The 16909-nt window shown below is 48.6% G+C and overlaps 6 protein-coding genes across 6 annotated transcripts; 3 read left to right on the forward strand and 3 right to left on the reverse strand.

Annotated features, from left to right (window-relative positions):
- Positions 1–100: 100 nt before the first annotated feature.
- N7478_011473 (putative non-repetitive nucleoporin) lies at positions 101–4491 on the forward strand (the record flags this gene model as incomplete). The annotated part of the gene is made up of 4 exons (XM_056927687.1): positions 101–398; positions 458–2905; positions 2983–3752; positions 3877–4491. 4 exons carry the CDS (start codon positions 101–103, stop codon positions 4489–4491), a joined length of 4131 nt encoding a protein of 1376 aa, XP_056774735.1.
- A 508-nt stretch (positions 4492–4999) lies between these two features.
- N7478_011474 (TauD/TfdA dioxygenase family protein) lies at positions 5000–6192 on the reverse strand (the record flags this gene model as incomplete). The annotated part of the gene is made up of 2 exons (XM_056927688.1): positions 5000–5115; positions 5175–6192. The coding sequence occupies 2 exons, from the start codon at positions 6190–6192 to the stop codon at positions 5000–5002; spliced, it is 1134 nt and encodes a 377-aa protein (XP_056774736.1).
- Positions 6193–8213: 2021 nt separating this feature from the next.
- On the forward strand, positions 8214–8863 carry N7478_011475 (EXPERA domain-containing protein; the record flags this gene model as incomplete). Its single annotated transcript, XM_056927689.1, has 3 exons — positions 8214–8469; positions 8570–8722; positions 8790–8863. 3 exons carry the CDS (start codon positions 8214–8216, stop codon positions 8861–8863), a joined length of 483 nt encoding a protein of 160 aa, XP_056774737.1.
- A 191-nt stretch (positions 8864–9054) lies between these two features.
- ddiA (putative DNA damage-inducible v-SNARE binding protein Ddi1) lies at positions 9055–10535 on the reverse strand (the record flags this gene model as incomplete). The annotated part of the gene is made up of 3 exons (XM_056927690.1): positions 9055–9755; positions 9823–10436; positions 10525–10535. The coding sequence occupies 3 exons, from the start codon at positions 10533–10535 to the stop codon at positions 9055–9057; spliced, it is 1326 nt and encodes a 441-aa protein (XP_056774738.1).
- Positions 10536–11680: 1145 nt separating this feature from the next.
- On the reverse strand, positions 11681–14040 carry N7478_011477 (putative salicylate hydroxylase; the record flags this gene model as incomplete). The annotated part of the gene is made up of 5 exons (XM_056927691.1): positions 11681–12624; positions 12695–13523; positions 13594–13668; positions 13731–13856; positions 13921–14040. The coding sequence occupies 5 exons, from the start codon at positions 14038–14040 to the stop codon at positions 11681–11683; spliced, it is 2094 nt and encodes a 697-aa protein (XP_056774739.1).
- A 364-nt stretch (positions 14041–14404) lies between these two features.
- On the forward strand, positions 14405–16238 carry N7478_011478 (CocE/NonD family hydrolase; the record flags this gene model as incomplete). The annotated part of the gene is made up of 2 exons (XM_056927692.1): positions 14405–16089; positions 16157–16238. 2 exons carry the CDS (start codon positions 14405–14407, stop codon positions 16236–16238), a joined length of 1767 nt encoding a protein of 588 aa, XP_056774740.1.
- Positions 16239–16909: the final 671 nt, after the last annotated feature.

The following is a 16909-nucleotide window of genomic DNA, read 5'->3' on the forward strand; positions in this document are numbered from 1 at the left end:
TCTCCTAACATTCGGGCATCTTTCGATTATACTGCAGCTTTAATTGCTTATTTCTCCAGCGGGGAGTCCCCGTTCCTCTCTACTCCCCCAGCTGAGCGCAATGTCTTATCCAATTCTTCAATCCAACCTGCCACCGGCAACGCCGCAGAAACCCCTGCCTGGAGCTTACCTGCAAACACCAGCTGTGCCTAGACATGATCCTAGGTCTCCTCCTCAACTGAACCCACAGCAGTCACAGCAACAAAATGCTCAATCCCCTCCCCAGACCCTCCCGAAGCTGCCTGCGACCGCGCCGACACCAAACCAAAACTTGAGCACTGAGGAGCGAGGTGCGCGCACCATTAATGATACACTATTCCAAGAGTCGCGATACCCGGATTTGGATAGTTATCTGTCCCGTATGTATTCTCAAAAGCTATGCTCTGGTCGGGATCGAAAATGCTAATTTGAAGAACAGAGGGATTCTCATCCGACTATGACATTCCCAGTTCCCAATCATGGGCGCCGTTCCAAAAGGTCAAAATGTACAACATTCCCGATCAGATCTTTGATCAATATAATCGCGCTCAAGTATCAACAAGCATGGGACTATTCGCCGAGCTGAACCACGCGTGGGTGGCCATTGACAACGCGCTCTACATCTGGGATTTCACACACCCGAACCCTCAATTGGTTGGATTTGAGGAACAGCCAAACAGCATCAACTCCGTCAAACTCGTCAAGCCGCGCGCGGGGGTGTTTTTGCCAGCAATCACTCATCTGCTTGTGGTATCGACTACCGCCGATGTGATTTTGCTGGGTATGGGTGTCGAGAGTACCCCAACTGGTGGGCGGCAAGTGTCGTTATACCAAACTGGCATGGCAGTTTCGATCCGGGGCTTAGATATCCATGTCTTTGCTTCTTCTGACTCTACTGGTCGCATTTTCTTTGGTGGATCATCTGACAACGATGTGTACGAGCTGACATATCAACAAGAAGAGCGCTGGTTTCAAGGTCGGTGCGCGAAGGTCAACCACACCAGCTCTCGACTTACGGCATTCGCGCCTTCACTGAGCTTTACAAACTTGGCTCAGCGGGCTATGGAGCACGTGGAGCAGATGGTGGTGGATGAGAGTCGGAGACTCTTGTACACTTTGTCTTCGGCGTCTACTGTTCGGGTTTTCCACCTGAAATCGGACGGTACACTTTCCTTGGCTATCACCAAACATGCCTCTGACATCTATTCGAATATCGGACATATCATTGCATCCAACGAAACACTCAATCCTAAGGTCAAGATTGTCTCTATCAGCCCCATCCCTGCCGCCGAGGCATCTCGTTATCACCTTGTCGCTACAACTGCTACTGGATACCGTATCTATCTCAGTGCCACAGCGGCGTACAACTGGGCTCCCGCTCCAAATGGCACCACTGCGCCTACTAGCATGCAGGCTCAACACGTCAAGACCCCGCCTGTGGACAGTTCTGCTGATATTGAGATGCGTGGGTTGTTCCCAAATTTCGGCGTGAAGCTCCCGATCCACACCTTGTCACCTACGCGCTTGGCAAATCGCTTCCCGCCTGGATACTTCTTCTGCTTCACCTGCCAGGATGCGACTCAAAAGGCAGATAGTCTTTTTATCTCGTCTCCAGATTCCGGCCGAGTTGCCAAGTCCCAAGAAAATGCATTGGCTGGGAAGGCCGGCGAATCTGCCATTTGGATGAGCCTTGGCGGCCGAGCTGAGGATATTGGTCTCTGCTCCCCTCCTCCACCATCAACTGCAGGATTTGGTAACGAGCTGGCTATTCAATTCGATCACCCGGCGGCTGAGGTCGCCATTCTCACAAATACAGGAATCCATGTCATCCGACGGCGACGCTTGGTGGACATTTTCGCCTCATTGGTTCGTGGCGGGGGTACAGGCCAAGAAAGCCTCGAGGGTGAAGCCAAGAGCTTCATTCGTACATATGGTCGTTCCGAGACGCTGGCTACTGCTCTCGCAGTGGCTTGTGGGCAAGGTGTAGAGGTTTCCTCGGACCAGCGACTTACCCAAATTAATGACCCGGATGTCCTGGAGTTTGCTCGCAAGGTTTTTATTGATTTTGGTGGCCGCGCTGCTATGAATGATAACGCCGTGCCTGACGCCACTACTCCCGCTGTTGACCTTGTCAACCCCTCACCCCGACATGCTGGTATCTCCCTGTACCTGTCCCGTCTTCTGCGATCCATCTGGAAGAGAGAAATCGCCACGGTAGGCAAGGCACCAAACGGCGCCTTGACAATTTCTGCATCGGTGTCTGCATCCAAACTACAGACCATTCAGCACGACCTCTCCTCCCTCCAGAATTTCTTCAAGACCAACAAGAGTTTCATCGAGGGGCTCAGTGGACCCGAGGCTCTCTCAAGAGTATCCAACAAGAAAGAAGAGATTGCCCTCCAGGGTGAACACCGTGCCCTGCACTCCTTGGTGCAGCTGGTTTCGCACACAATTGAAGGTATTTCATTTGTCCTGGTTCTCTTCGATGAGCGGGTGGATGAGATCGTAGCCACGCTACCCGAAGACTCTAAGCAAAAGTTCCTGAAGCTCACTTTCGAGGAACTGTTCAGTACTAGCAAGGGCAACGATATTGCCAAGGATCTAGTCAAAAGCATTGTGAACCGAAACATTGCTAAGGGTTCCAATGTTGAAACTGTTGCTGATGCTCTGCGCCGTCGATGTGGTAGCTTCTGCAGCGCCGAGGATGTTGTTATTTTCAAAGCACAAGAACTGCTCAAGCGAGCCACCGAGGCCGGCTCTAACACTGAACTGGGGCGTAATCTTTTGAATGAAAGCTTGGTTCTCTTCCGGCAAGTAGCAGATAACCTCCCTATGGATTATCTCGTGTCTGCCGTGGACAATTATATTGGAAATCAATTCTTTGCAGGTAGGTCACCCATGAGCCGCATGAATTTGTTTTGTTTCGTTTTTCTTGATGTCAACTCAGTGCTAATGCCTATGCAGGTGCAATTCAACTAGCTCTTACCGTTGCTGCTCGATCCGACAAAGCGAACCTCGCATTTTCCTGGATTATGGAAGCGCGTCCCGAACAAGTATTGAGCCCCCTCAGATTTGACGCCACACACCCGCTCACAACTCTACAGGACCCCCGAAAGAACGCCTACGATTTCCGCAAGCAATGTTACGATCTGATTTTCAAGGTTGTCATCGCCGTTGATACATTGGCGGCATCAGACCCCGGTTATGTTGATGGCCAGATGACGCAGATTGCCAAACGTCAAAACGAGGCATATGCTGTCATTTCGGACTCCACTGATGAAGTATTTCTGACTAGCCTTTACGACTGGTACCTGGAACAAGGCTGGAGTGATCGTCTCTTGCAGACACAATCTGCATTCGTCGTCACCTATTTGGAGAGAAAATCCTCTGATGACATTGCTCATGCAGATCTCCTGTGGCGATACTATGCGCAGTCTCAGCGGTTTTTCGAAGCCGCTAAGGTTCAGTTCCAGCTAGCGCAGAGCGGGTTCACGCTACCTCTCAGCCGGCGAATTGAGTACCTAGGCCGAGCCCGTGCCAATGCCTCCACTTACACACCTGATGTGGGGCGCCAGTCGCGACAGCGCCTTTTGCAGGAAATTTCTACCCTAATTGATGTCGCAAACATCCAGGATGAACTCCTGCAACGATTGAAAGACGACGATCGGATCGCCCCGGAACGCAGGGCTCAAGTTTTAGGCGATGTGGATGGACCGGTCCAAGATATTAGCAAGGTACGTGACTAGGTTGAATTCGGCATCCCTGCAACCGCCGGCCCCTTTCCCCTTAATGGAACAACACCCCCACTTCTTCCGAGCCGTCAAAACTTTCTCCTGCATCTTTCTGACTAAATATCAGCTCTTCAACGAATACGCGGATTCGGGAAGCTACTATGACATCTGCCTGCAGATTTTCGCCTTGGCCGATCACCGGAATGCCGCCGATATCAAGGCCACTTGGCACCATTTAATTCACGATCTGCACGCTGCCACGCTAGAGCAAGGGTCTCCACAACCCTTTGAAGCCGTCGCTGAGAAAGTTCGCAGCCTTGGCAGTCGGCTCCGGCTCTCGGAGACAGTGTTCCCCGTTCGCGAACTAGTCCCCATGCTTGAACGCTATTCGTTGGAGCACCAGCGCCACGTTAGCCCGGCTCATTGGGTTGTCGATCTGTTCCTCGATCTGGGAGTTGCACACGAGTCGATTTATACCGTGCTGGAAGCTATGTACTACACCGACGAAGCTCCATTCCAAGGAAACAACCGTCGTTACATCGCCACCGATCTGATGTATCTACTGAATGGATGGTTCCACGAAAGCATGCGACTAGGCGGGATGGTTTTCGGATCAGAGCATATGGCTCTGGCTATCTCCGAGACCCTTCTTTTGCTACACCAAGGAGGTCAGCCCAACGGATCCGATGTTATGGAACAAAGCTTGATCCTTCGGCAACGAATTTTGGACCTTATGAACTAACATCTCTTCTCCCATTTTCCTGCTTCTTTGTCTCCGGAAGGATTTATTGGTAGTGTCATGTTTTGTAACTCTAGGTGGCGTTTCGGAGGTTTAATGAATCCTTGAAAAAAATCAACCCTTTCCTCCGATTTACAGTATAATGAGAGAATACAGCATTTTGAATGATAGCATTCTGCATCATTTGACAAATATTGAAATTGTTCATGATGACTTCCCAGATAAAATCTAGAATAAGATCTAAGGAATATTTGGAAAAAATTAAGAAAGTCAAATGAATAGCAGATTTCTCTCATTAACAAAACGATTAAGAATCTTTCTTTTGTAGACGCAACTCATTAACATTAAGCCCGAGAGCAGAATAGACAGTCTAAGTCAAACGCCCGCCAAGATCATAAACAGCGAGAAAGCAAGAACAGCAAGGTATAACGAAGGGAGAATATAACGGGGAAAAGAAAACAAAGCAAAGCAAAACAAAGCAAAGCAAGGAAGTCTATCAGAAACACGCTTTCTACTCGTCAAACTCGTCATAAACAGGAATGGGCTTCTCTCCCAGCGCAATCAATCGGAAGATATGACGAGCTTTAGCACCATACTCCTCATCCAAGTAATCCACAATAGCGGAGTCTATCATATCAGTTAGCCTTAGATTATATAGAAAACCACTGGCAGAAAGGTAAACTCACGAGTAGTAGCCCTGTTATCAAACATAACAATTGTCCTAGGTTGCCATCGCACTCTGGCCTGGAAATCATGTCCAGTCACAATATGATTCATCAGGAAATCCAACATCCACTTAGTTTCAGGCTCCTTCATCCCCTGAACCTTCGTAATAAACTCCGCATTGACAAACAGACACTTCTCCCCCGTAACAGGATGGATCCTCACAAGCGGATGCACGGTATCAACTGCCTCCTTGCGCACAAGCCCCCCCGTCAACCGCGTGTGATGAATCATCTTCGAAGACGAATGCACTGTCTTCAACGTATCTAGGAATGAGCGCAGAGTAGGCGAAAGTCTCTTATAAGCCATATCCGTCGCAGCAAAAACGGTATCGCCTCCCACCTCGGGACCTTGCAAAAGTCCCAACATCACATAACCCGGTGGCTGGATCTCGTAACTAACATCCTGATGCCAGAGTGTAGTTGTTGTTCTTGCTTCGAGGAATCGTGCAATTTCCTCTCGATTCCCATCACGATGAATCACATGAAAAGCAGGATGATTCCTCACAGTCCCTGAAACAGGCTGATAGTTCGGTTTGCCGAAATACCGCATGAAAGCCTCTTGTTCGGCCGGTCCGGCATCGATAAGATCCTGATCGGGAAAGGCGAGGACCTTTCGCTCGGAAATCAGAAGTGCAAGCTCGTCTTTTTGAGCATTGTTTAGCTTGTTTAGTTGGATTCCTTCGATCACGCTACCGATTGCGGGTTGGATGTCGGTGATTTTTGCCCCGGTGTTGTTTAGAAGATTTGGTTTGCTTTTGTCTTTTACTCGGAGGGCTGGGTCGGAGTATTCGAATTCCGGAAGTGGTTCAAACCACATTGGATCCCAGGTGGGAAGATATTCTGGGTATGGGGTTTTGATTTTGGATTGCTTTTCCACATCGACATAGGGAATGTTGATGTCGTAGCTAATTGGGATTTCGGCTTTGTGGCCATTAGGGCCGGTAGCCTTGGAGCGAATCAGAGGAGCGGAAGAGGGCATATTGAATTTGAAGAATAATAGAACCTTCAAAGAACTTGAAGTTGGAATGCCCAGATGCTTTGGAATGAGATAAAAAAGAAGCAAAGAAAGGCAGTCGGAACTTGAAGTAGATATAGCAGCAGTAAGAATTGAGTTCGATCTTTACTGATTGATAAGAATGGAAGGAAAAAGCAAATAACAGGAATCCCGATATTCGGGTCTCCATTTGTGTTTATATACCCACATGGTTACGTCGATATCGTCTTAGCCCTCTCCACCATGCAATAGTTCAAACGCTAGCTCGTGGGCCTTCATCTTCCGGAATCACGGTAAAGTGGTCTGTGTGCCTGTTCGCCAGATGAGCGGTCAGTACGTAAACAGCTCATGGGTATCAAGGTAATCACGGTCAAAGTACATAGACCACCCTTATCCCGGTGAGTTCCGATCTATGATCCTGGTCTCTACTAATCTGATTGGGGATTGACCGTGATGTTGGGTTTATTATTCAATTAAAACCAAAACTGGGAATTGAGGAAGAATCAAGAGTATTTCACCGCTACATAGAAAAATGGAGAAAAATGGAAAAACGTAGATGTCGTCAGGGGAAGGGATGGGCTTTGATTAAGCCATTGACCAGGGTTGATTAGGCGACTAGGTTTATTAGATTACTGGATTACTGGGTCTTAGACTTACAGGGGGGGGTGTTTCTGCGAACAGAGGCCAGCCTCGGTTCGCGGGATTTAATTTCTATCTTTCTATCTTTTTAACGATAGAATACCGTATAGATAGTACCACCAAGGTTACCTAGTGATCACGGGCACTGCATCTCTGTATCACGGCACTCATTGCATCTTCCTCGCCTCTGATAAGGCAAATGCAGGCCGTATGGCAATTGCATTATCTGCCGTGATCGATGCAGCTAATCGGATTGGCTAGCATGCAGTGTTTAGCCCTAGTAACAAATACAACGGTATACAATTATACCTGTGGCTGTTTAGCAGTATATCAGAGTTTGTCCGTCTTTATCTAACCGAATGGGACTCCACTTGGGCAGGGGTCAAAGGATGGAAGAAAATAAAAGAATAATCATAAAACCCCTCAAGGGAAAGTGAGATCAAAAATTAGACTAAATAGGTGAACAAAACGAGAAAAGACCAAAGAACAAAGAACAAAGAACCCATTCCGATCGCGTGGTGATAGTCCGAAGGATTCATTGGGTAATGGGAACATGCGGTCTGCAAATCCCGCATGTTCTTAACGGACACGTCGCACGGGAAGATGGAAGAGAGATGCCACAGGATCCCGAGGATGCATGGACGTACCTGATTGTCCTTCTGGTGTAATGGACTGAGATTGAGGTTTAAGCACTCTGCATGGGATGGGTACACTGTACCGTACATAGTGTACTCCCTGTTGCCATCATAGGTTGATACATCGCAATCTTAATCATTCGTGCTTAATCTTCGTCTACTTTTATTTTACCGTTTCTTCCAAGGTACCCAATGCAGTACGGCAGGATGAGATAACTTTTCAGGTGGATGTAGATATGGGCGCGCTGTTTTTCTCTTTTTTTGTTCTTCTTTTTTCGCCTTCAGTCCCCCCTTTCCACCTAAAGTGGATCTGTCCACCAGCGCCCAAGGTCCTATGGTAAGGACCGGGCCGGACCAAGTACCATGGGAGTGTGGTGTGTGACGTGACATTAGTACGAGAAGTCCAGATTCCAGAACAAAGATGGCATCATGTAACGGTGGACCGAGAAACCGAGATCTCCACAAGCTTAAACGGGAGGGAAAAAGCAATATGGTAGTTTATGTGACTTTAGTTTATTTCCCAGTTTTTAGTTCATTTCGTCTTTTCTTCTTAGCGGCCGATCGGACGCCGATCACCTGACTATTGACTTGTTTACACTATTTACACTGTTTGTTCGATTTGTCCTGTTTACACTGTCGAAGCTGAGCTGAGCTGAATGACGGAGACTGAATTAACCAGAGCTTTGAAATTAAAGATATACAATTCAATTGAAGTCACCCATTTTGATCGCCATGCTCCGAAGAGACTACGCCTACCTCCTCTTCTTCATCATTCACATCCCAATCATCTTCCTCATCGACACCGTCCCCCTCCAACCAACATGGCTTCGAACAGACCTCTCCCGTAACCTGCGCGATTTCTACATAACCACCTACCATGACAAATTCTTCGAAGAACCCGCCCCAGTCTGGTTCACGACATTTATCTGGATGGAATTGCTATACCATGTTCCCCTGAGTGCATGGGCCATTGGCGGATTACTCCGAGGTAACACTACACCCACTATACTTGATAGAACTGAGTTTGGAAGAATAAAGAAAGAAATGTCTCATAGATATCTTACTAATATGTTTTTCTTTTTCTTTAGATCACCCCCTTGTTCCGGTTCATTTGCTGGTTTTTGGTGTTCAGGCTTTTGTCACTTCGTTGACTTGCTTGGTTGATGTGTGGAGCTGGGATGATCGGTCTTTTGCTGAGAAGCAGCAGCTTACGTATTTGTATGCGCCGTATGTGGCTTTGGGTATGTATTCCTTACTCTCTGATTTAAGTTGCTCTTTTGAAGGAAGGTGGACTAATAGTTGGATTAGGTGGTTTGATGGCTATGGATATGGTCTTTCGTTTACGAGGTCGCCTTATGCCTGGCAAGTCCAAGCGCGCATAGATACATACACACCACCAACTGTACAAGATATGATAGAAGGAATTTACGCCAAGGAGACAAAATGTTATAGCCACTTAATCATACATTGATTCATTTATGTGCCATCATTATAAAAACCCGCTAAATACAAACATTTCCCTTGAACGCCTGGAAGTAAATGCTCGAGGCCAATCCTTATCCTTTAAGCCAATCTAGATCAAGAACCCGATCGCCCGATCTAAATCCCCATTCGCCGCCTCTAGTGCCCGCTCCGCCTCTTCACGACTAAACCCAAGCTCTGTAATCTTAGCAATGGAGTCTTGTGGCCATCGCGACGCCGGATTCGCGGGTCGAATATTGATCTTGGGTTGTTGTGACGACGAGGAAGGACCAGGGGCAGCACTACTCTGGCTCTGACCTTGAGGTCCACTCGCCTGGTGCGTCACTGCCCCAGTACGTGCACCGATTTCCGCACCATCGGACCCCTTCACTGTAGGCTCGTCTTCGAATTCATCCGTAAGATGTCTTGGAATATCTGCCTCACCCAAAAACGGCACCGCCTGGTCCTGGATAACAAGAGCTCCGCGCTGGAGGTCAATACATGCTTGGTGTCGGCGGAGCATGTCCAGTCCTAGAAGCAGGTCGATCTGCTTGCCTTCCATGACGGTGAATGAACATGGGAGGAACATCTCTCCGATCTTGATTTGGGCGGAGTGCACGCGGCCTAGAATTGGGGCGGTTCCGACACCCTTGGCGATACCGCCGTAGCGTCGGTCGACGAGTCGCATGATGTTGCATGCAACTGCACAATCGGGCGACATGATGGTTACCTGGGCTCCGGAGTCGACGAAGGCGTTGAGACGGTGGCCGTTGACTTCGACGGGGATATAAAGCATAGTCACTCGACCGAAGGCTGTGCAGAAGATAAAATAAGAGGTTAGCGTCATCGAGCTTTTCTTGATCAACGGGGGTCGACTCACATTCGGGATGATGTTCCATCGCATTGTGTAGATTCTCAGTCACGGCGTTCTGACGTATAATTTCCTCGATAGCACGTTGATTCTCCGGGTTGAATGGATCGGAGTTCAACATCGCGATACGTGCCTCCTTCTCTGCCTCCTGTTGTTGTTCCCGCTGCTGCTGCGAAAGTAAAACATCGCGGAACCGTTGCGCGTTATCTGCCGCCTCCGCCAACTCGGGATTCTGACGTCGAACAGCCTCTCGGACCCGCGGATCTCCAAGTATATGTAATCGAATCGTTTCGGGATCGGGCATCCCGGGAGGGCGAGCGATCTGATTCTGACGGGGTGCGGCGCTAGGCCCGGGGGCTGTTGAGGTTGCTGGTGCTGGTGATTGTTGGGGGCGGGCAACGTGGACACCTAGCATGTCACCTTCGCCGATCCCAACTTGGTCTAAGGTTTGGTTGGGGTTTTGAAGGAGTTGATTATTGTAGACGAGCTGTTGGGCGGCGGGCGGGATGGCAGTTTCGCTTTCGATGATCGCTTTGAGAAGCTCGATGTTCATGTCTCCGCCGACTTGTAGGTTGATAATATCCGAGTCCGCATCTTCGCGGATCACACTCACGGTGATATTCCTTTAACGGGTGAAGTTAGGTTAGTCCCGGATTCAAGTACTTGTTTTTTTGGGGGTAGGTTTAGACCTGGACTATGACGGAAGATGACAAAACGTACATGGTTGCTTCTGTTTGGACAGGGTTGAGGGGAGAGATATGCGGGGGAGGGGGGGAGGAGGGGGGGGATGGAGTAGAGAAAAAAAGGAAGGTGGTTGAATATAGGATTTGCAATCGAACTGGTCGAGAATGAAATTCTTTAATAGATTCTCGATGAGATCCACGAACGATAAGTAAGAGAGAGAGAGAGAGAGAGGCAGAGGGAGATGGAGAAAGAAGGTGGTAGAAAGTGGAGAGGGAAAGAAGTTCGGGGCTGACTCGCCCTTGACAATCTCTCCCTTACATGATCCACTCTGTAGCTCCCAGCTTCCAAGCTAGCTTCCACTCTCTTACTGTTCTAGACCAGATGCAGGTCCAGGTTGGATTAGCCTCCCCACATTACTTCCCTTCTCTCCACCGGAGTATTATTCCTGAGAATCAGGACTTCCTTTCCGTCTTCGAAAAGGGTTATCTTCTTCTTTTCCCCCATCAGATCTGTTGTTTTGTTGTTAACCGTCAACGGTGGGGTATGTGGTCGCATAGTGGGGAAGGCCATCAAACGTGCTATTTGGAGAGTGCACAATGTGGCTATTCATAAGCACTGACCAAACTTACCCAACTGTATGGAAAAAGCCAAGAAAATGAGAGAAAAACCGGCTTTAGCCTGCGCCTACGGAGGCATCGGGGGCAACGGGAGGCAGCGGAAGCAACTTACACTACGAAATGGATCTAATGGGGGCCGCAGGATGATCGTCTTTTTGCTTCGAATCACCACTACGAGGAATACTATTTGTGCACTCGCAACTTTGACTTTGGATCCTACACTACACTACCATACACTACCGTGCACTATGTCGCCCGAGAAGCTGACCGGCGTCGAGACTTGCATGGGTGCATAGACAGTCGCAATGGCTGAGCCCTGGAGATAACAGGCCGAAGAGAGCTAGGTGGCTGGAATGAGTGTCTATGACCCAAATGCGTTAACTTGCATACCCCCGGGATGATCATTGGGGATCTGCCTAGTCTGGGCTAACGGTCGAACTAACTTAAAGAAATCATTCAAAATTGGATTTGCTGCACTCGTCCTAATGGAGCTCATCTAGGACCGCATCCCGTCCCCCACCACCTCGCTTCCCTCATGGATGTCTCTCTTGAACCAAAAAATGGGCCTACTCAATTCTCATAGCGCTTGAAACATCCGGTACCCCTCTTCCCTCAGTGATTTTCGCATCGATCACCTCATCAATCGGGATCTCCGCCAGCCGCGACACCACATGGTGTAATGTAGGTAGCGCGTCCCAGCCTAGACCGTTGATCTCCACTTTGGCATTTTTAGTTCGTCGCAGACGCGTCACTTTAGACGGTACCACTTTGGACTCGTTCGCATGAGGTACAAAGATTGGATATTCTGACTCTGCTTCGCCCTTGAATTTCTTTCCAACCTTAGGCATGTACCGGTATACGAGGATGCCATCGTCATCTTCTCCACCGATCGTTCCTTTGTCAGCGGCAGGATCTTGATCCTCCAGATCTTCAAGCTCAAAGTGACCCCACACGGCTCCTTGCCAGCTTGTTTGCAATCGGAAGGAATTATTGCGTTCATGCAAATCAATCGCAGTGTATAATTTTGGCATTCCAAGCTCTTCGCGTCCTGAAACGATCGGATCCGCCAAACTCTCAAATAAGATCGGCATGTATGTGCCCTTTAGCACTTCACCATTCTCCTTTTTATACTGCACGCCGTGGATGTATAATCCGATGTGTCGGTAGCCGCCACCGCCTAGCCAGTCCATTCCGTTGAGAGTTGTCTGGGAGAAACTGGCACGCGCAACACTTGCAGGAGAAATAAAGCTATAGCGGTCTGAGGGCAAGAGATTCTCAAGGAGAGTCCGGCTGGTTTTGAATTTGATCGAGGCGGTTGTAAATGTTGATTCGAGGGACTTTAGTGCGCGGTCATTTCCATAGTGATCCTGTCGAGGGCCAGGCATTGGGCCAAACACAATTGGCTGTCGCCAGTACATGTGGGGATTTTGAGACCACTGATGCTTGCGGAGGAGTTGTGTTGAGTGATCGAACTCGTCGTAACCGTAGATATATCCAATCATGGCCTGAGCTAGATAGTTTAGGAAAAGATTAACAGATGGATCAACTCGCAAAGTACTTTTGAAGACTATGGTACACACCTCGCTCCTGTGGAATCAATGTTGCCGAGTCTCGGGTCATCTGTTGAATGGTTGTTGCGCGTGCATGACGCGCCTTTTCATATAGCTTCAACCGCTCAGGAACCTGATCAGGTGTAATACCCGAAGACAGCATGACTCCTAGGGAGACTCCATCTTCAATCGCCATCGCACCACCAGAAGCACGGTATGGTAGGAATGGATGAACGGCATCACCCAGAACCGCCATGCGATCCTCTACCCAAGATGGCAATTCGTCCATATCCAACAACGGCCAAAGCTTAAGTGTCTGTGGGTCTGCCTTCTCCAACAACTTTCGAACCTGGGGATTGAAATCCTTAAACACTTCTAGCAGAGTGTCTTTACCAATCTGCTGATTATAAGAGTCGCCCTGAGCATCGATGGCCGTCAACGAGTCTGGATGAATACAGACGAAGTTGAGGAGTTCATTGTTCGAGCAAGGGTAGATCACTACTCGCCGGTCAGACGAGTCCCACATATCGACGGCTCCAAAGTCTCGCGCGATACTGTTTGTCTCGGGATCATCTAGGGCTTGTTGACGTGTGATGAGGAAGCGGAAGGCGTTCTTTCCTGAGCTGTATGGGGCTTTGTTGGATAGCTTGGTTCGAGTCAGAGAGTGTACCCCGTCTGCACCGATGAGCACGTCTCCTTTGATAACTTCGCCATTCTCAAGAGTGACGGTGGATTTGTGGGGATCGACATCCACGACCTTGCTTGCTTTGTGAAGAATGGCTGGGCGGCCTTTACCTGGTCCTTGGGCTGCGTCTTTGAGTCCTTCGTGGAAATGAGCACGGTGCACAAGCAGCCAGCGCTGACCAGTTAGTTTTGATCACTAAAATAGAGCTCTTCTTCTTGCTGTCTTTGCTTTGGATCCGACTTACATGTCTCCATAAGCTAGCGTGTTCCTTGATGGGTGCAACGTGGACTGGTTTTCCATCTGGAGTATATTCTCGCAACTAATTTGTCGGCCATTATTATCTATAAACAAGTCTTTGGCGCGAGATGGGAAAATACTTACCAGCTCAGTCTCGACAGCACCAAACTTAGTCGCATCAACTCCAAGTCGGAGCAAGACACCATTAGCATTTGGCGAGAGATGGATCGCGGCGCCGACCTCATTAGCCAAGCGCGAACGTTCGAATAACTATACAATTAGCTCACATTACACATGACACTTTGCGTTAATGCAAGAAATGTGACGTGCATACCTCTACATGGTGTCCTTGCTGTCTCAGCGCAATCGCTGCAGTGAGACCTCCGATCCCCGCACCAACAATCAAGATACGCAGGCCTGAGCCTGAGTTGCCGTTTACTTCTTTCACCGTCATCTTGTATACATGTAATTTAGCAACGTCTATACTACCTACATGAGGGGTAAAGAGCATATTAAATAAATCAACCGGATGCTCTCGGCTTCATCCCCCTCCTCTCTTCCCCGCCTTACCCTTCAGATGTCCTCTCGGTTGGTGATCGTCTGAGGGCGTAGATGCTCGGAAGTACGCGTCGGAACGGTTTCGGCTCCACATACAACGCTGCGGGGACGTGGTCTATAGTGCCGCCGAGCGGGGTGGGTGAACATTTTGGAGTTGGAGAGTTAAATCGTGGTTATTTCCTTCAGTTGATTGTGGAAATTATTGATTTTTCTTCAATTCTCGTCTTCCCCTTGTTCTGGTGATTTGATTGCTTTTCAAAATGCCGAATACCATCAGAGATATCGCCACTCGGGATGAGGAGTCATTTCCCTACATCTTCGAACAAAATGTTTCCATCAACTTGAAAGATGAATCGGGAATCGTACGTGCGAATGTTTATCGCCCAAAGGGAACTGAAAAGGTTCCTGTCCTTGTTACTTACGGTCCATATGGGAAAGATATTCCCTACAAGGATTTCCACGCCCAAAGCTTCGGTGAAGTCAACCCTGAGCAAAAGTCTGAGCATTCCGCTTGGGAAACTCCGGATCCGAAGTACTGGACCAGTCAGGGTTATGCAGTTGTTCGTGCTGATGAGCGCGGAACCGGTCAATCGGTCGGAAAGCTCGATACCATGTCTCGGGGTACTAGCGAAGCATTCTTCGACGTGATTGAATGGGCTGCTGAACAGTCCTGGTCCAGTGGAAAGGTTGGTCTACTGGGTATCTCGTACTTTGCTGGTAGCCAGTGGCGTGTTGCAGCGAGACAGCCGAAGGGACTGTCATGCATTATTCCGTGGGAGGGGATGTCAGACTACTACCGAGACCGGTGCCGACATGGTGGAATCTTGTCGAGCAAGTTTATTAAGTTCTGGTGGGATCGCCAGGTCGTGAGTAACCAGTACGGTCTTGGTGGACGGGCAGCACGCAACTGGGGTCCTGATACTATTGAAGGAGATCTGAGTGAGGAGGAACTAGTGGCAAATCGACAGGATCAGAATATCGATAATGCCGAAAATAAGTACCGCGATGATTTGTACTATGCCTCGAAAGAGTATAGTCTGTCGGATATCAAGGTGCCTCTCCTTTCGGTCGCGAACTGGGGTGGTATCTTGTTGCATCTCCGTGGAAACGTGGAGGGGTATACTCATGCCGGCTCGGATCTGAAGTATCTGCGCTTTGTGACTGGGCGTCACGATCTTCCTTTCTATTATAAGGAAGAGGTCGAATTGCAGCGGAGCTTCCTCGACGCATTCTTGAAGAGTGATGATCGAATCGGCTGGTCAACTGGTAAAGCACCAAAGGTGGATGTTGTACTCCGCAAAGGCGACGTCGGATTCAACAATGCCGATGCAGAGAAGCAGTACCAGCGCCGCGTGGAGCATGAGTGGCCGATTGCTCGTACCCAGTACACGAAGTACTACCTTACATCTCAGAAGGATCTCATCAAACACGCACCTGTAGAACGTCCTGTAAAGATCTCATACGATGCACTTGGCTCCCTGGATAAACCGGAGCTTGTGCAGTTCACCACTCCAGCATTTGAGAAAGAGACCGAATTTACAGGACATATCGTCGCGCATCTGAACGTCTCGATGAGTGCTCTTCCTGGCGCACCGACGCCTCAAGATCTCGATCTTTTTATCACCCTGCGACACATTTCCCCTGCTGGGAACGAAGTCTTTTATACCGGCACAGCAGGTGATGCCGTACCTTTATGTAAAGGTTGGCAACGCGTTAGCATGCGACATGTGAACAAGGATCATATCCGCAATAGACCTTATTTGCCGCATCGCGATTACTATTCAACAGATGTACGACCCGTGGTTCCGGGAGAGGTCTATCCTGTTGATGTCGAGATCTGGCCAACAAATGTTGTCGTGGAAAAGGGTGGAAAGATCGTTCTCGAAATCTCCAGTGGGGATACTCAGGGAAGCGGTATGTTCCAGCACAATTCGCCTATTGACCGGTAAGTTCATCCTATATGCTTCAAGTTCCATCTTGTCTTGTTCGATCAAGTTACTAATGAGTTTTAGATCTGTGGAGCGCTTCCAGGGTCAGAATCATATTCATTTTGGACTCGGTGACAATTATGTTACATTGCCGATCATTCCTTGAGTGGATACTTCGTGTGCTTGTTTATTGATGTGTAGATTTTATAGATGGAAAGTTGAACAATCACGACCAAATTTCTTTGGTATTTCATCGCACAAATACCTAATTATAGTTTGAATAATTTAGTAGTAGTAGTTGAGTCACGGTATATATTTGACGTGACTCAGAGCTTCAATTCTTTAGGACTCGGAGCTCCCAAAATGACTATTATGAGGTGCCTACGATCTACCAGAATGGAGAAAGGTGTAAAGAACAACGAATAGCAACGTTGAGGAAAAGGGAAGAAGAGAGAGAGCTATACTATGTATGTAAAGGTGGATGCCCACTCTCCAGACTAATCACCTGATTGATCTATATCCGAGAGTGGGTCAAACCAAGCAACATGCCCGCCGGCCGACCTCCTCCATGTAGTTACACTACAGGTAGCAGTCCAAAGGTCAGTTCGTAATGAGAGTCACGTCAATCTCGGTGCCACCCTCGCGAATACGTATCCTCATTCTCACCTTCGGCTCACGTTCTGGCTCCCGCGGCATCAAAGAATCGTATCTATAATTGCAATTCCACGGGGTCAGGGTCATTGCTGCAGGAAAGAGCACGGTCTTTACGTTTGAGGTTTTTCCAAGGGATAATGGAGTCGTCAACGTGATCAACTTCACTCTAACAGTTTGATCATA

This window comes from Penicillium angulare (assembly GCF_028827245.1).
Source record: "Penicillium angulare strain IBT 27051 chromosome Unknown utg000008l_segment0_segment0, whole genome shotgun sequence".
Lineage (NCBI taxonomy): Eukaryota > Fungi > Ascomycota > Eurotiomycetes > Eurotiales > Aspergillaceae > Penicillium > Penicillium angulare.